Raw genomic sequence first — 23,698 nt, 5'->3', positions numbered from 1 at the left:
ATACTAGAATCCCACTCTGCAAATGAACAGTAAGGTCTGCACTTAATCTTATGTCTTCAAAGTTGATCATAAAGAGATTTAATTATTTAGCATGCGCGCATGCACGCCCTCGCGCGCGCGCGCACACATACACACACACACACGCACACACACGCACATACACGCACATACATTCACACACACACACACACACACACACACGCACATACACGCACATACACGCACATACATGCACACACACACACACACACACACACACACACACGCACACACATGCCAGAGGACAGCTTTTGGGAGATGTTTCTGTTTTTTCACCACTTGGGGCTTAGGGTTGAATTCAGGTTGTCAGGCTTGCTGGTAAGCACCTTTACCTGCTGAGCCTACCCACCAGCCCTGAAATTCAGTTTTGTGACCGTAAATATTTCAACCCATTAACGTTAGGGAGATCATTGGAAAAGAAGTGACTAGTATTTGTCAAGAAGGTAGCAATTTAATTTCTAATATGTTCTTTTTGGTCAAGTATGGGGAAAATGGAAAGTGAGATGGAATTATTGAAAAAAAAATTGAAATCTAGAAAGATGAGTCATATGAGGGAACTTAACTTTTAAAAAATTTAATATTTAAATGCTATAAAGTTGTTTTTCAGATGTAGTGGCACATGCCTTCAAGCTAAGAATTCCAGAGATGGAAGCTGGTAAAAATCATTCTGATCATCTGAGTCTATTTTGCTTAGCAATATCTATATTAAAATATAAGCATTTCAGGGATATTCTACTGTTCAAAACCACCACTAGTTTAGTATATACAGATTAAACTCTAGATATTGAAATACATTGTACATTGTTGTATAAGGTCAGAATATTTGGGACGTGAAGATTATGATCATGTTAAAGGTTTTTTGTTTGTTTGGTTTGGTTTTTGCTTTTCAGAAGAAAACTAAAAGGCGGCTTAGCTGGGTTGTTTAATGGACTTTTACTTGCTTTTTGTCCTTGGGAAATCTTGAGTGGCTGTTTTTTGTTCTTTCAGGTCTTTCAAACATGATGTCAGATGGTGAATTTTTAAGAACAAGCTGTGGCTCGCCTAATTATGCTGCACCGGAAGTCATTTCCGGAAGGTAGTGTTTGGCATTATGCTATTTCTGATGTATTTGCAGTTGCTTGCTTTTCTTAGGTTTGTTAGCCTGTACTGTCATCTTGAGTACTAATGAGGACGTAAAAGTAACATATTTGCTTGCAATAACTGTCATCTCAAAGGCATACTGCCTCAGCCTGCTAACTGAGGCCTAGTCCTGGAAGCTTCTAACCTCTGTACAACCTAATCTAGACCTAGAAAGATTTCAGCTTTTGAGACTTACTGCTGAATAAGCTTACCCCTTCCTTGTTCTTTCTGATCTGTGGCTGGTCCGACTAAGTTGTTCTGGCTCAAACTCCTCTCCAGGATAACTGATTCAATCTGACTTTCCTGGGCTTCTCCTGAATTGCTCTGCTTGGCCTCAAACTATCTCTGTCAATCTGTTCTAATCTTTTGGCTCCATCTCAGTCTCTGGCTGTCTTCACCTGTGTCTGGCTTGCTCTTCCTCTGCAACCTGTCTCTGTATAGCTGTCCTGGTAAAACGGCCTCCTCTCTCCGCACTGTCCTTAAGTACTTCCTCTCTCTTCTTGTGAGAGTTGGGCATATCCTATTTTGTCAGATCTTTTTCTTCTTCTTCTTTTTTTTTTAAAGATTTATTTATTTCATTTATATGAGTATACTGTAGCTGTCTTCAGACACACCAGAAGAGGGCATCAGATCTCATTACAGATGGTTGTGAGCCATCATGTGGTTGCTGGGAATTGAACTCAGGACTTCTGGAAGAGCAGTCAGTGCTCTTAACCTCTGAGCCTTCTCTCCAGCCCGTCAGATCTTTTTCTGATTTGTCACTTTGTCTGCCACTCAATTAGAAGTTACTCTCAAACATGGGTGCTTTCTTCTATAAGCTAACTTTGTCTTCATTGTTTGGGAGTAAAGGTGTGTACTAAAGGCGTGTCTAATAGCCACAGGAATTAAAGGTGTGTGCTAAGGCTGAGCCACACCATAACCAGAAGCAGTTTTTTTTTTTCAGTAAATAACACAATGTCGGATTCACAACGTGATAAAATATCCTGCAACAGAAGGAATATATTTTCGTACTTGCAGATTTTCTATTTTAAAAATAATACACAAGGAGCTGAAGAGATGACTTAACGGTCAAGAGTACTTGCTGCTCGTTTAGAGGACTGGAGTTTGGGACCCAGCAACCTCAATCTGGGTGGCTCACAGGTGTCTATAACTTTACCTCCAGGAGACTCAACACACTCTTGGTTTCTGCAAGCAGTCACATACATGGGTGCATACATACCCAAAGACACACACACACACACACACACACACACACACTCACACACACACACGATAATAATAATAATAATAATAATAATAATAATAATAATAATAATAATTTTAAAAAGTGGATAAACTAATAAATCCATATATAGAGGAGAATGTTGGTTTGCAAGTCATGTTAAAATAGTTAGAATGAAGTACTTTATTTTTTTTTCCCTCTGGTGGGAGAATTTAAAGTTAATCAGTTGTAAAGGTATGTAGGTAAGTCACTGAAAACCTGACTATTGAAATGCTTACTCATGAGAAACTTAGGCAAAAAATTAAAAATGTAACATGATGGGCAACCCTTGCTGGCAATTCTAGACCTTGAGAGGTTAAGGTCACTGTGTGCTACCTATCAAGACACCAACTGAAAAAAAAAAAAAAAAAAAAAAAAACCAAAGCAAACCAAACCACCCAGAAAGCAGAACAGAGTTACAAGTGTAACGTCACATGTAGTGTCCTAAATATTCAAATAGACGCCATTCATGTGGTAACTTCATGTTTTATGTGGAAGGAAAGTGTCTTAGAGCTGAATTAAAGAAGTGGTCCTCTAAAAAAACGGACGGGCAGAATGTAGTGCATGCTTATAGCCTGAGCATCGCACAGGGATGCCGAGGCAGGGCTATATAGGCAGACCCCGCACAGGGACGCAGAGGCAGGGCTATATAGGGAAACCTTGCACAGGGATGCCGAGGCAGGGCTATATAGGCAGACCCCGTATCAAGGAAACTCGAAAGTGAGCTGAGGGGAGGGGCAAGAGCAAGAGGGCAAGAGGGTGATAAAAAGGGAGAAGGAAAGAGAGAGACTCATTTATGTTCTGAACTACTAACTAGCATTGAAAATACAAATGTATTTTCATCAGTTAGTTTTTTTAAATAGTGTGAAACCAAACTTTGTTTTATTTCCTTGTTTTGTTCAATACTCAAGTGTGTTCTTTTTTCCTTTTTTTTTTTTCTCGATAGAAATAGAGACAGTTTAGTGACAAAGAGAAAGGCACACCCAAATTTGGAAGTTGGGTAGTGGTCTGGGAAAAGGTATTTGCTCAGAAGTTGTAAAATTTAATTTAAAACACAGACTTTATTTTAAATCATATGTGTGTGTGTGTGTTTGTGTGAGGGTATGTGTATATCAGTGTAGGTGCTGACAGAGGTCAGAGCCCCTATCTCCACCCCTCGGAGTCACGCTACAGGCAGTTATCAGCTGTCCCGTGTAGGTGGTGAGCACTGAACCAGGGACCTCTGTAAGAACAGCTCAGGTTCTCAATGGCTGAGACATCCCTCCAGCCCAAAGAATTTATTCTTTAAGTCAACGCTTTGGCCAGGCTTGGTGGTGCACCTCTGTAATCTCTTTACCCAGGAGATTGGTTAGACAGCAGATTGATGTGAGTTTGTTTCCAAATCAGGCTGCATAGTGAGACAGGGCCAGCTTGGCTATAAAGTAAAATCCTGTTGCAAAAACAAACAAGCAAAGAGAGAAATAAAAAAACAAGCAAAAATCAAAATAAACAAAAGGACAGAGCTTCCTCATGCCGGCTGGATCACTAATGAGGAGGTAGGAAATGCCTGTTGCTCACCAGTGTCGACAATCATGTTTTAATAACCGCTCACCCAAGCCATTTCCTTGTTTAAATGTTTCAAAAAAAAAAAAAAAAAAAAAAAAAAAAACCCAGTGCTTTTCATTTTCATCAGCTTGTTATTTTTAGACTGTTCAAGAAAAGTTAATCAGGTGGATTTTAAAAAGTGTGTTTTCTATCACAGTTCCTTTGGTATGAAAAAGATTCAAGACCTAGATGCTATGGGAATATAACTAAAGAAAAAAGATATGCATCATGATCAAGCATGCATAAAATAGGCTCTGAGGGAAATGTAACCTGTTCAGTTTGGATACACTTTCCTGGAGGTCTGTGTGAATAGGAGCACTCGTGGCGAAAACAATGTTTTACCGCTGACTGTAGGAAGCACTTTTGTCACTTTAAGGGTTCATTTTCCTCCTGAAGCCAGCCCCCTGGATGATTCAGCTTGTTTGCAGCGAGTTAAGATGCTTATCTAGAATGCTTGACATAGAAGCCCTGGAGTAGAGCATTCTGTGAATGCCACTTCCCTGGACCTGCTTCTGCAGCTCAAGCTTCCTGAACTTTGTGAGGCTTTTAGGAGAAACGGGTTCAGAGCGTATCACTATAGACTTGAATCTTGGACCCAGGGAGTTGGCTCAGCTGGTAAAACATCTGCTGCCAAGTGTGATGACCAGAGTCTGACCCCTGAAACCTGGGTAAAGGAAAGAGAACTGACTCCACAAAGCTGTCATCTCAGCCCCACACCCACTGTGGCAGATGCATACCATACACTGCACACACACACCAAAGTTTATTTTAAAAAATTATTTCTGTGGCTCAAATTCAACATTGAACATTCAACATTTAACATGGTTCAAGGTTTGACCTTATTGGTAGGAACTTTGACGGTCATCGTAAGGTGATGCAACAATTTGACCCATGGATCACAAGTTACAAAATGGCTTAGTTTTTAAAAAGTAATGCTGATAAGTTTAGAATCTTTCTGCGCGATGTGCAGCAGACGCTATAGATACCATATTCTGACTACTGATTTCTTTAAAATGTATTTTCTTGTATTCTCCCTAAAGTATTTGTATTTGAAGACTGTTGGCTGATGCTTTTTGATACTGTGATTAACACGGTCAGCATTCTCTTTGCAGATTGTACGCAGGCCCTGAGGTGGACATCTGGAGCAGCGGGGTCATTCTCTATGCTTTGCTGTGTGGAACCCTCCCTTTTGATGATGACCATGTGCCAACTCTTTTTAAGAAGATATGTGATGGAATCTTTTATACCCCTCAGTATTTAAATCCCTCAGTGATCAGCCTTTTGAAACATATGCTGCAGGTAGATCCCATGAAGAGGGCCACAATAAAAGATATCAGGTAACTCACTTTATCTACCTACCTACTTACCTACCTACCCACCGTCCATCTGTTCGTCCATCCATCCATCCATCCATCCATCCATCTATCTTTTGGCTGTCCTGGAACTCACTCTATAGACAAGACTGGCTTTGCCTGCCTCTGCCTTCTGAGTAATGGGATTAAAGGCATGTGGTACCAACACTGCACGGCAAGATTAGGTAGTTTTAAACCAATGTGTTTTTCTACCTTTTTTGAATCTGAAGACATGGGAAAAATTTCATTTTAATAATGACATATTTTTCTTGTAGCAATATACTTTGAGTCATAGGAAATTAAGTATTGCACTCAATTGAGTATTGAGAAACTGCTGCATTGTGTATTAAGTTTAACCTAGTTTAAGTAAGGCAGGGCTGATGGTGGTCATTATGCTTCTCAGGTTGAGGTAAGTCACGTCTCATGAACACTCAGTACTTCTTGGTCACCTTAGTCTGTCATCAGTGTCTCTTTGCTTTCCTTAATTCTTTGATCTTCTGATGGCTAGAGTACACATTTTTTCTGATACTAGAAGTAGAAAGAACTAAAGACAAGCTATGCATATATGAGTAATAAGTTGAAAGCATTAGGGCACATGGGACTTTGAGCTGATTCCTTGCCACTTACTCCTTATGCTAAAAGTCCTGTTGAAGCTGGGTATGGTGGTGCACATCTTTAATCCCAGCACTTGGGAGGTGGAGCCAGGGAGATCCCTGTGAGTTCAAAGCCAACCTGGTCTACATCGTGAGTTCAGGACAGTCAGAGCTATATAGGGAGACCCTGTCTCAAAAAATAAAATAAAAAAACCAACCAAACAAAAGACTAGCTGGAAAGGAGACCCCAAGCAGCAGGGCACGGCAGATGGGAAAGGAAACTCATTCTATTAAATTGATATTATGAAATAGCTAAGAGAGAAGTATATTTGCATGTGTTTTCAGTATTTTTCATAATTCAAATGTGATAGAAAATTCTGTACCAGGTGGCGCACACCTATGATCCCAGTACTTGAGAAGCTGAAAGAATATGACAGTGAGTTTGGATCCAGACTGGACTACACAGTGAGGATTCCATCTCAAAAACCAGTCACTGGTTGGAAACAAACAGATACCCTTAAAAAACATTATTTTTTTTCAGTGCTTGCTTTTTTTTTTTTTTTTTTAAATAGCATAGTTCTTGTTATAGCTCCATATCCTTTTATATATACAACTAATGAATATAATATGAAATCGTTCAGAGGATGGTCTTTTGAGTCATATACAACTGGGTTGCAAGGATGAGGATAGATTTTTACAGGGATGAATTGTTTATCATGAAACTAAGCATGTAGTTAAGAATCTGTAGGATATTGCTCTGTGTTTGTTATTAAGGACTTTTTCTGTGACATGAGACAGTGTGACATCCACACAACGATTTCTTTCTGAGCTGGCATGAGGCTGTACTCCGTCATTGTCATTTGGGTAGACATATATATACCTTTTCATTTGGCTGCCTCCATCTTCAACAATTAGTGGCAGGGGACTGGAGGGATGGCTCAGTGGTTAAGAACACTCGCTACTCTCCCAGAGGTCCTGAGTTTAATTCCTAGCACACACATGGTGACTCACACCTGTCTATAATTGTAGTCCTGGGGGATCTAATGCCTTCTTCTGGTGTGCAGATTGTATAGACAAAATACTCATACACATAAAACTACATAAATCAAAAATTAGTGGCAAACTCTGTTCTCCTTAGCATATTCAATGAAGTATGAACTAGAAGAGAAAAACAGTTTAAAGAGAACAACTACGGTAATGTAGCATGAGTATGAACTCACAGCCTACTCTCTTGAAACTATTCCTTTTATTCTTGGTCTTACTGAAAATCCCTTCTTCCAACATTGCTGTCTGTCTTAGGGAACATGAGTGGTTTAAACAGGACCTTCCGAAGTATCTCTTTCCCGAGGACCCGTCTTATAGTTCAACCATGATCGATGACGAAGCCTTAAAGGAAGTGTGTGAGAAGTTTGAGTGCTCAGAGGAGGAGGTCCTCAGCTGCTTGTACAACAGAAACCACCAGGACCCGCTGGCAGTCGCCTACCACCTCATAATAGACAACAGGAGAATAATGAACGAAGCCAAAGATTTCTACTTGGCAACAAGCCCACCCGACTCGTTCCTCGATGATCACCATTTACCTCGGCCTCACCCTGAAAGAGTACCATTCTTGGTTGCCGAAACACCTAGGGCCCGGCACACCCTGGATGAATTAAACCCACAGAAATCCAAACACCAAGGGGTACGGAAGGCAAAATGGCACTTGGGGATTCGAAGTCAAAGCCGACCCAATGATATCATGGCAGAAGTATGCAGAGCGATCAAGCAGCTGGATTATGAATGGAAGGTAAGAAGGCTCGACCACGCTCTACCACGTTTGGCCAGCCTGTAGACAAAAGTCCTTTGTAGAAGAACTGACGTGATATGCCTTTGTTCTTGTCCATATCAAATGCCAGGTTGTAAACCCCTATTATTTGCGTGTACGAAGGAAGAATCCTGTGACAAGCACATTTTCCAAAATGAGTCTACAGCTCTACCAAGTGGATAGTAGGACTTACTTATTGGATTTTCGTAGTATTGATGGTATGTATACACAAAACCATGGAGGCCTGGTTACCTAATTTGGTTTATAGTCTTTTTTTTTTTTTTTTAAATAAAAACTAAGCATGCAAAGTAGTAAGTTTCAGCATGGCACCTTCTTCCTTCCTCTCTATCTTTTTCCCTTCCCTATTTTTATCGCTCCCTCCCTCTGCATGTGTCTTGGAACACACGAGAGGGGCCGCAGAGGTCAAGGTCAGGTACCTTCCTCCTTCAACTTCCGTCTTACTTTGGAGACAGGGTCTCGGGAGGTTGCCCTTCAGGGGACACTTACTAGCCAGCAAACTCCAGGGATCCTTTCATTTCTGACTCCCAGTGTTGGTGTTGTAGGTGTTCCCTTGCTGGCCTGGCTTTGACATGGGTCTGGGGATCAGCATCAGGGTCCGTATGCTGTGCAGCAGTCTCTTTATCTACTGAGCCTTCTCCCCGCCCTCAGTGCACACTGTCATACGTGGCCTCTGTCCTTACCACCCTCCTCACTGCCTGCCCTCCCCGCCTCAGCTATGTCTTATGAAGCTTCCTGGCCCTTTCCTGCTAATTCAGTAGGAAACGTGACTTCCTATGTTCTGCAAGACTGACATTTGTGAAACCCGTTATTCTTGCTCCATGTTGTATATGTTTTATAAATTATCATCTTGGGGCCAGGGATTTAGTTCAGTATTGAAGTCCTTGCTTCACTGGCTTCAATCACCATCCCCACTTCTCCCAAGGTAGAAAATGACTATTGTTCTGTAAAATCTTTAAACATATATAGGGGTTTTGTGTGTGTGTGTGTGTGTGTGTGTGTGTGTGTGTGTTTTGTTTATGTTCTAAGTGACATTTGAGAAACTGCAGGGTATGAGCACTGACTTGCAGTGGGGAAGGAAGAGTGCTTGAGGGGCGGGAGCTTGGTTGGCAGGAGCTTACTGTCCATTTGGTTCCTTGGACAAATCCCTCGACTCCTCTGGCTGCTTATATCAGTAAAACCATTCCTGGGTGAGATTAGTTCCAAGATACCTTCCATATTACAAGTGATCAATGATGAATTTTTTGTTTTGCTTTGTTTTTGAGATAGGGTTTCTCTGTGTAGTCCTGGCTGTCCTGGAACTTACTCTGTAGACCAGGCTGGCCTCGAACTCACAGTTGCCTCTGCCTCCTGAGTGATGGGAATTAACGGTGTGCTTGCCACTGCCCAGTGAGTCTGTAATTTTAATTACTATTATTGCTAGGAGATATTTATTAAAACCCAGGTAATTATTTGCTGGTAATTAGTGAGAGTACTGTATCACATACCCAGTGTTGACTGGTCATTGTATGCAGTCTTTGTGCTGTGTATAAAAGTGGTAAGGGCCTTAACACAGGCATACTTGCTCCATTTGAGAATTTATGTAAAATCAACATAGTTTGGGGAGCTGGCTAGTAGTCTCACTTAGGTGTTGGTTAAACACTTGAGGGAGAAATAGATAATAAAACATTGAAATTCTTTTTACCCAGATGAAATTACAGAAGCCAAATCAGGGACTGCTACTCCACAGAGATCGGGATCCATCAGCAACTATCGATCTTGCCAAAGGAGTGACTCCGATGCGGAGGCTCCAGGAAAGCCCTCAGAAGTCTCTCTTACCTCATCTGTGACCTCCCTCGACTCCTCTCCTGTTGACGTAGCTCCAAGACCAGGAAGTCACACAATAGAATTTTTTGAAATGTGTGCAAATCTAATTAAAATTCTTGCACAGTAAACCTAAAACTTTGCTTATTTCTTTGATGCAATAAGCATGCATACTAAATAATAGCCAAATACTTCCATTTTACCAAGTTATATATGTGTATATATAACTAAGGATTGGCCTTTCGGAATACAGTTTGCACAGGGACTGGAAAATGATTGATTGTTAAATGCCTAATGTGCAGAAATGAATCAGGATCATTCTGTTATCCCTTATTCAGTAGGTCCACACAGCATAATATATACACAATGGATTGTAGGTTTCAGGCTCACTTGATTTTTGGCCATTTGAATTTGCAGTAACAGGTCTCTGTTGACTATAAATTTACCATAAAGCCTTCGCATATTAGTACATGCTGGCGTGTTTTATATTAGCTTCATGAATTTATTGAGTTTGCCTAGAATCCCTGTAGAGCTTATTAGGCAATGCTGTTTTCTGGGCTCCTTAACTTCTAAAATAGCTACTAGTTCCCATTTTTGGTAACATTGTGAACTATTTCCATAATCCTCTTAAAATGCTATTTTTGTGTAGTAAGTCATATCAGATAACAGTCTGAATTTAAAGTCTTTCTTTGGCTTGTAAGCCTCCAAGCCCCCAGAATTTATATGTTCAGACTCTCCAAGCCTTCAATTTACTTTCGCAGTTTTTCCCCTCTAAGTTTTGTATATGAAGTGCTGCTTTGGATCCAAGAGCCGAGTTGCTCACACTGTACTGAATCACGTTGACAGACATGCTATCATGTCAGCCAGTATTGAATGTCATTTGATTGTGTATTTTTAAAGTCAATCCAGTGCATAGAAAGGATATCTTATATAAGCTCTGAATACTAAGATTGCGTTTTTTTAACCCCTGATTTTATTCTGAACAATTTTTAAAGAAAGAAAAGTTGAAAGAATATAGTGACTGCATGTGTATCTACCACTTAGCTCCTGCAACTACTGTTTGGCCATATTTGCTCTCTATATCCACACATGTATAAAATACAGATATGCACATATATTTGTGTATATGTTTGCTTTTATTCTGAACCATTGAGATGTTAAGATACACATATCAGCCCTAAAGACTTCAGCATCTCCTAAAAATAATGATAATGTCCTTTAAAAACCTCCTGAATCCATTATAAGATCAATAATTCCCAGATAGTGCCTGGTCTTCCAGATTTAGCTGTAACTGCCCAGAATCCCATTAAGTTACGGCCTGATTTCATTTGTAGTTCTTTAATCAGGTTAATAACACTCACTGTTTTGAAAAGATGTAGAAGAAATCCTTTCTTCAAAATGGTCAAGTTTATTTCAGGTTTTAATTAAAAAAAAAAATGAATGGCTAAAGAAGTTCGAACTTTCTCGATCTCTGATTTGTATGCCTCTCTCCTCTTTTATCCATAGCGTAGAGTAATAGGTGTAAGTGAAGATTTAAAGTCACACAAGGGAAAGCTGGTATTGTATGAGCTAATAATTAGTTTCGTATCGGCCATATTTGGTTTCCTTTAAGTTTAGGAAATTGGTCAGAGAGGCTCTAGCTCAGGTGAGGCTGAGTGATCTCCAGCAGTGTGAAAATGCATTTTTCTTTAAACATTAATCATCTCCCATTTGTAGGAGACTTTTCCCCCACTGCATTCACTTAGAAATATTTTGCCCCATCTCTAAATCTGTCCAGCACTTATGTAACCAGATGGGAATGCATTTGGAGGACACGATAGCTTGCCTAAAAGATTACACTATAGTTTATGCACTGATTTCCGGACAAAAATAACGCATCTTTTTGTTCGGGGCTTGTTTTATTCAACTCTGTTTTGAATGCTGTATAAAGTAATGGAGACTCCATTTACATGAGTTCCCAACTGTATTTATACCTGTGTGTGCGCCCTCTGCGTGGGGCTCCCAGATGTCACTTATGCTGTCCGAATGCAGCGCTGTGTTCCTGATGTGTAGAACAGAAGGCTGCATTTGTAAAGTTACAGATTTGTAAATAGCACTAAGTAATATCTATAAACTGTTGGGGGGGATGGGCCACAAAAGGAGGAGCCAATTAAATAGGACCTTCTAAAATTTGTTAATTTTGTAAACGTTGCTTCTTTTATAAGTTATTCTGATTCCTTTTAGTTACCGAGTTTTATTTGAAAGATATTTAAATATTGCACTTGTATAAATAGTATGTTAAATGCAGACTATTGCAGTTAATTTTTTTTTTTTTTTTTTTTAAAGCTAGGATATCTGAAATGACAATTTTCAGTTAAGTATGTCAAGCCCGGGACAGAATTTTCACAAATGTATTGTAGTTTGCAAATTCTTAAACTGAAAAGGTAAGCGGAGTCAATGCAAATGATTTTTAATCCTTTTTTAAATTATCTTTTCAGCAATTTATATTTTTTTTTGTGATTTTATGCAACCATATTTTTACTTCGTCTTGACAACTGAAAGCTGTATGATGTTTTTGCCAGAAAAGTACTGTATACATAGTTTTAAATATAACAGATTTTGCTGATATGTAAAAATTTTGCCATTAAAGTTGATTTCTCGTGAAAGGAACTTTTCTACCAAGTTGGGAGACTCAAGAGCTTAATATATCTAATTTAAAATAATTTCACTGAAATAAACACCATTGCTTTTACTTTGATTCTATTTTTTCTTAAGATGCTTTTGTAGTGTTTTGGAGTTTTAGATAATTTTATATGAATTCTCTCCTTACCTTGCCCCTTTGGATCTTTGATACCATTCAGAAATGAACTAATATGGCTGGGTGTGTAAGATATGTATTCCAAATGTCATCTTGGGAAAACCAACCATGTTGTCTAAATTCTTCTTCTTAACTCCTCCTCCTCCACCTGCTCATTGTGGGCTCAGACATGATAAATGAAATTCTACACACAGCCTAACTGTAAGCTGGTTGTTGGGAGGAGCCAATCATTGTGGTTTATGTATGTTTGCCCAGAGTAACCTGATTTAGAAAGATGGCATAATAAAGAAAAAAAATTCATTTTTTTCCCTGTTACACCGTCCTTCTTATTTAATCAAGGTTTGGGATGGTGGGGGCACTTGTTCATCGATGAGTATCTGGGTTCTTTAATGTACTGAAATATAAAATAGTGCTTGGTTATATTTTCATACTCAACACACTGATTTTTGTCTCTCCTAAAATTGTATAGATTTCACCTAGAAATCCTCCATGTAAACAAAATATTAAGATGTAGACAGTAAAAGCTGAAGCAGCTGTCACAGACCAATCACAAACATAGGACTTGAGTCCCATCATTGGCAGAATTCAGTTACTATTCTTGAGGCTTTTGCTGGATTGCTAGCTTTCTAAGCATTGTATCAGAAAAGCTTCATTAGAGATGTTATGAACAGCATGTAAAGTTCTTTTGGAGAGCGCACTTTTCTAAATCTTCTCTACAAGTTTACACAAGAAACTGTGCCAAATATTTAGAGGCTGTTCAGTGACTTGGAGGACTTTGCTAAGTCTTTACCAAAGTAGAGGGCATCATAGTTAAGCTACCCTGAGAGACTGGGAAGAGGAACAAGAGTCTCAAGCACTATATATTCATTCACATGGCCACTGTGAACCAATCATGACAGATGTCACCAGGACAGCAAGATACAGGTCCTGCGCCAACCATCTTATTGGGGATGGATGGAGATACACATAGACACTAAAGTACAAAAATGTAAGTATGGACTGAGTAGATACTCAAGTGTTTCAGAGTTGTAGTAAATGTGACCGACCACATGAATGTCCATTCAGATTGAGGAACGCTGCCTTCACCAGAATGTCTGTTATGATTAATACGTGTGTTCCCAACTCTGACATGGGAAGACCTTCACAGAGGTGTGGACACCAAGGGTAGGAAATACTGAAGTCCATTTTAGAGGCTGGCTACCACAGTCATGCATTGGTTATTTTGAATACACTGACTTACTTGGCAACTCTAACAAATATTAATGAATGTAATCAAAATATAAATAAAAATTGAAGTCACCATTGATCTCAAAGTCTCTGGGAAGCTGTCAAGATTATTATGTAAGGCGTACAAACAATTCTGTCATTGGTAACAGATATTGTTAACTGTTTTTTTTTTTTTTTGTTTTTTTCCAGACAAGGTTTCTCTGTGTAGTCCTGGCTGTCTTGGAGCTCACTCTGTAGACCAGGCTGGCCTCGAACTCAGAAATCCGCCTGCCTCTGCCTCCCAAGTGCTGGGATTAAAGGCGTATGCCACCAATGCCCGGCTGTTTTTCTTTAAACAAGGTTCTTTTCTAATAAAAATTGTGTGTGTGTGCTCGCGTGCATGCGTGTGTGTTTGCATGCCATAGCACATGTATGGAGGCCAGATGACGACTGTCCAACCAGTAGGTTTTGGGGACAGAACTCATGTCACGAGGTTCAGCATCTTCACCTGCTGAGTCATTTCACAAGCCCCTTCCTTGCTTTGTTCATTTCAAGAAAAGGTCAAAGACCTAAATATGATTAATCAGTTTGTCAGTGGTTCAAAAAACCCGGCTGTGCCAGGTAGTGCTGGCACATGCCTTTAATCCCAGCACTTGGGAGGCAGAGGCAGGTGGATTTCTGAGTTTGAGGCCAGCCTGGTCTACAGAGTGAGTTCCAGGACATCCAGGCTTACACAGATAAACCCTGTCTCAAAAAACCAAACCAAACCAAACCAAACCAAACCAAACCAAACCAAACCAACAACAACAAAAAAACCCAGTTGTGTTCCACAAGACAGTGGAACTTTATAATAGCCTTAACTGGTTTTTTACTGGGTCTGGAGAGATGGCACTGTGTGCTCTTCCAGACGTCCTGAGTTTAATTCCCAGCAACCACTCAGTGGCTTACAGCCATCTCTAAAGGGATCCGATGCCCTCTTTTGCTGTGTCTGAAGACAGCTACAACGTACTCATTTATTAAAAAAAGAGAAAGAGAACAAAGATTTTATTCTTAGGGATGTGTATGTGAGTGTACGTGCAGGCACTTGAAGAGGCCAGAACTTGGTGTTGGTAACTCCCAGAGCTGTAATTACACGGAGGCTATGAGTTGCCAGATGTTGGTGTTGGGAACTGAACTTTGGTCCTCGGGAAGAGCAAGAGCCAGTGCTCTTAACTGCTGAACTCTGTCGAGCCCTCCTAATGGAATCTTCACTCACTTTTGAGAGACATCACACTTCAGTAGCAGCAAAAGCACTTAGTACCATAGAAAAATGAATGCCATCATTTAGAAATACCCTTGGTGAAGCAGTGATATTTGGCTAATTACAGTGAGCCTGGAAATTGGGAATCTTGCCAGGTAACATAGCCAGGTCTCACCTCAGGAGAACCTGGTACTCCAGAGTTTACTGTAGGAGTGTGATAGAGGACTACATCACTGCCATTAGAAGAGAACTACCATCACTGCCGTCATTACCTCGAATCAACGTAGCGGTTCTATCACTGTGGTGTTTTGACAGCCAGTACCAATGTTCTCTTTCGTGAAAAATGGCAATCTGTACCAGTTTTGGGTATGGAAGGGCCTCTAATACTTGGTATCCGTGAATGCCAGAAGAGGGCAACAGTTTCCCTGTAACTGGAGTTACAGATAGTTTTGAGTCTCAATGGTGAATGTAAGAACTGAAACCAGATCCTCTACAAGAGCAGTAAGCCATCGCTCTGGGCCAGGATCAGTGACTTTAATGTCAGTGTTGGGGTAAGAGTTTTCTTCCAGGGAATATTTGACATTTTGGAGAGAAACGTGTGTGAGGGGGTGTTACTAATGGTATCTCAGTATCCTACCATGTTTCTGTTTGGTTTCAGACCCAGGAACAAAAAGCTTAGGTGCATATTTTACATACCAAAGCAGACTTGGCCTTCAGGTTCTCCCAGCATCCCTCAGTCCCTATCTAGTACACCCCCACCCCCTCTGAATTTCCAGCACAGGGGCTGGACACCCTTCCCTCAGAGGATCTTTGCTATATAACCCAGACATTTTGTTTTCTCCCTTCCTCCCTCCCCACCCCTTCTCTCTGCCTAAGCGCTTTCTCTCTTTTTCTTTCTCTTCTCCTGTCTTCCTCCTCTCTGGCCTCCTTTCTTGGGGCCAGTGAACTGGGCTGCCTGAGAGTAGCTTCTCAATTAGCCTGCATTTGTATATATATTAATCTGGCTTGAATTGGCTCGTTTTACCAGTGGAGAAATAACTTACCGGTTTACCTCAACAAATAACCAACCGGTAAGAAATGCTGTGGTGAACTGAAAAAGCATGGTCTCCACAAATGGGTCTTGCCTTGTGGAACACAGCTATGTGGAGAAACTTACCGAGTTTTCAATTTTCTTAATGTGTACCAGTGTTAACATCTGCCTGATAATTTACCTGTAAGAAGTGACAATTGCTACTTTCAGGCTCTGTTGTGGATTCCCACAGGAAGCTTGCAGTTCAGCCTCATCCACCCTGATCAGCTCTTACTTAAGGTTTCTGTTGCTGGGATAAAACACCATGACTAAAGTGAACTTGGGGAGGAAAGGGTTTATATCAGCTTCTAGTTTCACATTATAGAAGGAAATCAAGGTAGGAACTCAAAGCAGGGCAGTAATTGGTCCTTTAGGCTTGCTCAGTTTGCTTCCTTAAATGGCCAGACCACCTGCCTAGGTGTGGCACCGCCTATAATGGGTTGGGTCTTCCCACATCAATCAGTAATCATGACAATGCCCTCGTAGATTTCCTTATAGGTCAACCTTTTAGTTGCATTTTTTTTTTCTTTTTTTCATTTCATTTCTTTCTTTTTTTTTTTTTTTTTTTTTTTGGTTTTTCGAGACAGGGTTTCTCTGTGTAGCCCTGGCTGTCCTGGAACTCACTCTGTAGACAAGGCTGGTCTCCAACTCAGAAATCCACCTGCCTCTGCCTCCCAAGTGCTGGGATTAAAGGCGTGCGCCACCACCGCCCGGCTAGAGGCATTTTCTCAATTAAGATTCCCACTTCCATAGCTATGTCTATGTTTCTGTCAAGTTGACAAAAAAAACCCAACCAGCATAGTTCTCCTTTGAACTTATTTCAGCTCGTTTTTTTTTTTTTTTTTCCTCTTCTGCGTCTGCTGACCGTCAGCAGCTGGGCCTGTCTAGACTAGGCTGTAAGCCATTTACCTGAAGACTGTGTGTATTGCAAAGCACAGCTGCATGGCTCTAGTTCTCCAGCCCGGAATCCACTCCCAGCTGCAGTTAGAGGGCGCTTCGGTCTGGTGTCCTTACTACAAATCCCATAGTTCCTAGGGCGCCGCAGTGACTTCTGGGATTAGTGGTCTTGTAGAAGGGCGCTGGCGGGTAAGAAAGTCTTCTTTTCTTCTGTCCGCTTTGCTGGACTGTTAGGAAGTACCAGGATAATTAAATGCTTTTTTTTTTTTTTTTTTAAATAAAGAATTAGGAAGCACAGGCAGGCAAGGCAGATTAGAATCCCGACAGGATAATTTCCGCTTCCGGTGCCAAAGGGCAAGTGGAATGTAAACACGGCTCCACGAAGTGGCTTTCAGGTAACTGGCTGCGGGTTGGCGGTAGACGACAGAGGTAGCAAGGGGTGAGGGTGCTGCGTGCGGCGAAGAGGGGCGAGGGTGGCCCGGTCACGTCCACAGCTCCCTTAGGCGTGCCTCTGTCCTGGGCACGGGGCACGGTGGCAGGGTATGTCGGCCCGGCGGCTTGAACTGCTTTTCGGAGTTCATTTTTATTGTAGCTGAGGCAGGGGGTCAGTTTTGAATACCGGATTCTCCTTTGGTAGCATTTTGAGGGAATCCGTGTCTCTAATTCTTCACCTCCGGATTAATCTCTCCTTTTCGGAGGGTTGTTGTGATTCTCTACCTCCAGCCGGTGTTTTTCCATCTTGGGTGCCGCATCCTCTCACGCAGTCAGTTGAAGAGGACGTTTTACTCTGTCTCAAGCACTCAGCTTGTGGCCGGGTAAAGTGTCAAGTCGAGAGATTATTGTGGAGATCATTGTACGTGGTTTTAGAATACAGTTGTCATTGTTTAGAATTTTAATGCCTCTCATCAGTTCTGTAGAGCATGTAGACTTTAATTTCAGATGAGAGTTAACCCGAAACCTGTACAGTTGTGATTTACTCACTTGATATGTTATCCCGGTGGAAAGTGTTTAGAAGCTTGGCACCTTACCCATCCATGTACAGATCAACCAAAGCTTCTTCCGTAAGCGGTTTTGGTGATTATGTAATTAAAAACACAACCTAGAGGCACAAGAAGCTCATAACGTAAGATGAAAACAGTTTAGTTGAGATGTGAGTGGCTTGTTATACAATTCCTCCATATAGATTGTAGGTTTCAGTAGCCCTTATTGCTGTTCACGAAATTGTGCCATCGTGCCAATTCAGTTTAGGACGTTTTAATCATGGAAAAGAGGAGCCCAGAGTCATTAATTGACAGTTGTCTGTATTTTCTTCCCAGCGGCATTTAAGATTCGGAATGAAGTCAGCATTACATTTTCCTTGGGGAAGATGTTCACACATGCCAGGATTCTTCCCTCCTTTAAGCCTGATCAACTTCTATTCTTTCTTGAATATTCTTTCTTTCTATTCTATACTTTCTTGAAGACCCTACTGTGCGTTGTCTGACAGGTCATTGGATCATGCTTGGTAGCGCCTACCTCTGTTGTAATTGAATTCAGCTTCCTGGTCTACCGGAGAAAATATAAACTTGGTATTGTCCCAGGAACACATTCCTGCTTTTTCACCTTTGTAGGTCCTTGATGCTGCTTGGTGTTTCTTCATTAATATGTCGTTTCTAATTTCTACAAGGACTGTGTTAGGTTCCTTTCCATCCTTCTTCAATGCATGCATTTATTTATTTGTTTTCCTTTATGTTGAGTAGATGTGAAATTTGATGTGAAATTTGAGGACATGAAATCCCTAACTTTGTTTGGACTCTGCTCCTGAACTTGAGAAATGTCTTCTTGTCCCTCCCTCTTCAAGTTGGAACTCGTCAATGTCTGGTGGCCTCTGCCTCTATATTCTCACAGACTCATTCCTCTTTGATTTCTATAGCCTCTGATTGCAAGGTGTCTGTGGGGGAGAAGGACACATGCCATGGGGCCGACGGTGTGTGGCAGAGAGCCACCCTGTGGGACGTAACCCATATCTGTCCTCAGCACTTAACAACAGTGGCTTAGGGTGGGAGATGGGGAGGGTGGTAGGTATCTCAGTGATTTGCTAACTTTGGTTTTCTCATTGTTCTTGGCCTCATCCTTTCCCGTCTCCTGACAGATTTGACCAGTGATTTAAAATGAAATTGCCTTCAGTAAACACAGCAGGTTTTCTGTCATTAATTGATCTATTGCACTGTTTGGTGCCCCACACTGGTAATGTAGAAAGCAAAAGCAATTTCCATGTTCTCATTACCTTTAGGGGCAGCCGTAAGTACAATCGAGCCACCACCACCTCTTCTTCCTCCTCTTTTCCTCCTCCTCTTGTATTCTAGTATCCTTTGAAGGCATTCTAAGCATCCATTTCCCCAGACTGTATTCCCTCTGTGCCTCTGGATTTGTGGTCAGTAGCCACACTTTCATTTTTACACATCTCCTTGTTTTCTCCAGGGATGGAGATATATAAAGGGATTTGCAGACAGAGGAAATACATTTCCCCATGTTGTGATGAGGCCAAGGAGGAAGCTTCCAAAGTCCTCATTCCCTAGTGAAGTTCATATTCCATTATGTACCCAGGATTTCCCAAAACTCACTGCTCTCTGGAGAGCACGTGGTTGGCCTACATCAGCCTATGCACTCTGTGATTGCTGTGACCTACTACATTTTCTCTTGCTCAGCGACAGGCCTGTGACCTGTAATCCCTCAATTCTGGTTGTCTGTGGGAGTGACTGATAGCCACCCTCACGTTGTTGCTGTTCTCTTCCTGTTACTTGTACTCCACTGCAGCCATGGGCATCAGTGACGAACACCTTGGTATTGCCAGACACTTACTGCTGTCTTCCCTCCTTCCTCCCTTTCATAATGCCTGTTGTTTGATAATTGCAAAAAGACCTGAGTTCATTGCTTTCTCCTTAGGGTTACAGAATCCTCTAAGAATGGATAAAATCTTAGACGCTCCTGAATGCACACAGCATCTAAGATTCCAGTGCATCCTAAAGCCCTTCTGTGTAGCTTGTGAGTGACTGGGTTTCTTAATTAGTCCTGTTGCTAAGTATGATTGAAGACTTCCAGTGTCCATCTGTTCTATCAGCTACTCTATTTCCTCAATGTTCACAAATGCTAGGCTTACAAAGCCAATTAAAAAATTTAAATATATATATTTGATGTTCCAAATAATTTTGTTGAGTCATTAAGTATTTAAACCTTCTAAATCTCTCCTGTAGTCAGATGTAGTGGCACACACTTGTAATTTTAGCCTATGGAAGGCTGAGGCAGGAGGATTATGAGTTAGAGTCCACCCGGAGCTATAATTCTGAGTTTCAGGACAGCTGTATATATAGTGGGTCCTTTTTCAAAAACACAACAACAACAACAACAACAAAAACCTCAAAGCATGAAAAACTGTATTAAGGAGAATTTCAATATTTTTGAAAGGAGAGGAGCAATGAATGAGTTGCCCATGCTTGTCTCCCAACTTCCTCAGTGACTTTTGAAGTGATCTGGCATCTGCTCCATGCCATTTCTTACCGTTAGTGACTTTGAAAGATTTTCTAGGTGTCATATAGTTTTATAGCAAATACACTGCTGTTCTTAAAAGAAAAGATTTTTTGAAGTTCAATCCTACTATTATTAAGACAACTAAAATCCAGGAGTGGCTTATTCATACTGTCGGATGTCTAGTCTGCATTGTGATTTAGTCTTTCCTAAATGTCCTTTCAGTGTTGTTTTAAAGTTAGGAGTGAAAGAAGATACTCACAGTAGGCTCAGTTTTGTCTCATTGGTCTCTTAACCTAAGGGCTGCCACCTTTCTTTCCCCGCTTCCCATTTCTTCTCCCATTTGTTCATTTCTTGTTTTGTTTTTCTTCACTGTCTGCTTCCTCTTACCCACATCTGATGTGTTTTTGAGCAAGCTTCACCATACCATGTGTTTTGTATGAACTGGCAGAGGCCTGTTGGGCTTCAGGGATAGTCTGCAGGAGCACAGCACTCCCCTTAGGAGATGAGGTTAGCAGGAGTGTCCAGATGTCACCTCTGAAATTAGTCGTCCTTGGTGATTATTCCCTCAGTCCACAAGTAGGCGCTAAGAGGCTGTAGTCTCCTGGTAGTCTGTGTCCGACTGCTCCTTAGGATACGTTCATAGCAGTTTACGTTTCTGAAATTTTTCAGAATGGCTTCCTTTGGGTGGAAGAGGAAAATTGGAGAGAAGGTTTCCAAAGCCACATCCCAGCAGTTTGAAGCTGAAGCAGCTGATGAGAAAGATGGAGCTGAGAATGAGGATGGGAACTGGCTTTTCGCCAGCAAACGGAGGAAGGAAACCCTGCAGGAAAGCTGTAAACAGAGGAGCAAACAGCTGAAGGACGAAGGGGCTCATTTGGCTGAAAACAAAAGGTATGCTTTTGGACTTTTAAAAAGATTTTATTTGCTGGTCGGTGGTGGCGCATGCCTTTAATCCCAGCACTTGGGAGGCAGAGGCAGGTGGATTTCTGAGTTCGAGGCCATCCTGGTCTACAGAGTGAGTTCCAGGACAGCCAGGGCTACACAGAGAAACCCTGTCTCGAAAAAACCAAAAAATAAATTAAAAAAAAAAAAAGATTTTATTTATTTTATGTATATGAGTGCTCTATCTGCATGTATGCTGCATGCCAGAAGAGGGCATTGGATTCCAGTATAGGTGGTTCTACCATGTGGTTGCTGGGATTTCAACTCAGAGATTCTTAACTGCTGAGCCATCTCTCCAGCCTTAGAATTAATTAATTAATTTCTTTCTTTCTCTCTCTCTATCTCTCTCTCTCTCTCTCTCTCTCTCTCTCTCTCTCCCTCCCTCCCTCCCTCCCTCCCTCCCTCCCTCCCTCCTTTCTTTCTTTCTTTCTTTCTTTCTTTCTTTCTTTCTTTTTTTTGTAAGTGGAGGACAGTTTACTTTTTCTGGTTCACAATCTCTAATGGAATGAACTGTTGTCTTAGGTAGGGTTTTTGTTGCTGTGATGAAACACCACGACCAAAGGCAACTTTGGAAGGAACAGGCTTATCTCTTCTTGCTCTTCCAGGTAGCAGTCCATCACTGAGGAAAGTCATGGCAGCAACTCCAGGCAGGAACCTGGAGCAGGAGCTGAAGCAGACAGCATGGAGGGTACTGCTTACTGGCTTGCTCCTCATGGCTTGCTCAGCCAGCTTTCTTGTATCACTTAGGACTACAAGTCTAGGGGTGGAACCACCCATAGTGATCTGGGCCCTTCCACATCAAACATCAGTTAAGAAAAGATGTAGCACAGGTTTGCCCACAGGCCCATCTGGTGGGGACATGTTCTCAACTGAGGTTCCCTCAATTTAAAACTACTATGGCTTGTGTCAAGTTGATATAAAACTAATCAGCACAACTATATATTTTATAAATTCATGGTTGAAATATCTGATTTCATTTCTTAAAAAAGACATATTTCAGAGTTACCTGCAAAATTGCCATTTATAGTCCTGTTAAGATGTAAACACTGCTTTGTTGTATCCTCCGGATGTTTGTCTAGGGAGGTGTTAGGGAGCATAGCACAGGGCTTCTTGCAGTAGGAGACTTTGTCACTTACTGTCCTCTCACTTTCTCCTTGGGTTTTGTTTTGAGACAGCGTTGCTGTGTAGTCTGGCCGAGCTCACCTGCCTTCCTGCTTGCTGCTGATTCTTTTTTTTTTTTTTTTTTTTTTTTTTTTTTTTTTTTTCAAGACAGGGTTTCTCAGTGTAGCCCTGGCTGTCCTGGAACTCAAAACTCTATAGACCAGGCTGGCCTCAAACTCAGAAATCCGCCTGCCTCTGCCTCCCAAGTGCTGGGATCAAAGGCGTGCGCCACCACCGCCCGGCATTTGCTGCTGATTCTTAAGTACTTTTGTAGATGTGGTGTACACAGGAACTTGATCATAGCATCTTTTCTTCAGAGCCCTTCACTAGCTAAATTTCTACACATGTACCTGTTTCTTCTTTATCTTCCCCTTGATTTCCTATTTCCTTTCTCTTTACCTTGCTTAGATCTTTCAGTGGGAATGAAATTTCTTCACAATTCAGTGGAAAACAGACAAATGTTTCATAGCATATGCTGGAAAACAAGATTAGAAGAAAATAAAAATAGACCTTAATTAATTAATTAATTAATGATGCCTGTAAGAGACAGGCCCTTGAAAACTGTCTCCTATAACCCAGGTTGTCCTTGACCTTTTGACCCTCTTGTACTAGGACTGCAGGTGGTGAGCCATTGTGTCTAGCTTTATCTGGTGTTGGCACTGCTAGTCAAGCCCTTTCCTAAGTGAGCTACACTCCTAAAGTCTACGTATAAAATATACAGTTAATAAAAGAAATCTCGAGTATGAAAGATTTTTTTTTATTGGATATTTTATTTACATTTTGGATGTTATCCCTTTTCCCTATTTCTCCCCCCCCCACCAAAAGCCTCCCCATTCCATCCCCCCTCCTCTTGCTTCTATGAAGATGTGCCCCCACTCAGCCACCAACTACCACCTCCCTACCCTCGAATTCCCCCACACTGGGGCATCCAGCCTTCACAGGACCAAGGACCTCCTCTTTCACCTATGGCCGTCAAGGCCCTCCTTCCCCGCATATACAGCTGGAGCTATGAATCCCTCCCTATGTGCTCCCAGGTTGGTGGTTTAGACCCTGGGAGCTCTGGTTGGTTGGCATTGTTGCTCTCCCCATGGGGCTGAAAACCCTTTCAGCTCCTTCATTCTTTTCTCTAACTCCTCCATTGGGAACCCCATGATCAGATCAATGGTTAGCTGTGAGCATCCACCTCTGTATATGTCAGGGTATGGCAGACCTAAGGAGACAGCTATATCAGGCTCCTGTCAGCATGCACTTCCTGGCATCCACATCAATGTCTGCCTTTGGTGACTGCACATGGGATGGATACCCA

The 23,698-nt window shown here is 41.5% G+C and overlaps 2 protein-coding genes across 8 annotated transcripts in view; both read left to right on the top strand.

Annotated features, from left to right (window-relative positions):
- Positions 1 to 12,685, top strand: part of Prkaa1 (protein kinase AMP-activated catalytic subunit alpha 1) — a 47,148-nt gene extending 34,463 nt beyond the window's left edge. For all 5 annotated transcript variants that reach the window (XM_076916163.1, XM_034523432.2, XM_034523433.2 and 2 more), the window contains 5 exons: positions 1,027 to 1,114; positions 5,116 to 5,340; positions 7,248 to 7,734; positions 7,844 to 7,970; positions 9,459 to 12,685. In XM_076916163.1, the coding sequence (XP_076772278.1) occupies positions 1,027 to 1,114; positions 5,116 to 5,340; positions 7,248 to 7,734; positions 7,844 to 7,970; positions 9,459 to 9,703 (1,172 nt within the window). In that variant the 3' untranslated portion in view covers positions 9,704 to 12,685. The remainder of the gene's footprint in view (positions 1 to 1,026; positions 1,115 to 5,115; positions 5,341 to 7,247; positions 7,735 to 7,843; positions 7,971 to 9,458) is intronic.
- Positions 12,686 to 16,933: 4,248 nt separating this feature from the next.
- Positions 16,934 to 23,698, top strand: part of Ttc33 (tetratricopeptide repeat domain 33) — a 38,536-nt gene continuing 31,771 nt past the window's right edge. The window contains exons 1-2 of one of the 3 annotated variants that reach the window (XM_034523423.2): positions 16,934 to 17,177; positions 20,959 to 21,180. In XM_034523423.2, coding sequence (XP_034379314.1) covers positions 20,960 to 21,180 — 221 coding nt within the window. In that variant the 5' untranslated portion in view covers positions 16,934 to 17,177; position 20,959. Of the gene's footprint in view, positions 17,323 to 20,958; positions 21,181 to 23,698 lie in introns of all 3 variants that reach the window. The other 2 variants (XM_076916158.1, XM_076916159.1) reach the window with 2 other exon arrangements.

Source organism: Arvicanthis niloticus, chromosome 19 (assembly GCF_011762505.2).
Source record: "Arvicanthis niloticus isolate mArvNil1 chromosome 19, mArvNil1.pat.X, whole genome shotgun sequence".
Taxonomy (NCBI): Eukaryota; Metazoa; Chordata; class Mammalia; order Rodentia; family Muridae; genus Arvicanthis; species Arvicanthis niloticus.
Note: the sequence above shows the minus strand (reverse complement) of the source record. Positions and strands in the feature narration are given on the sequence as shown.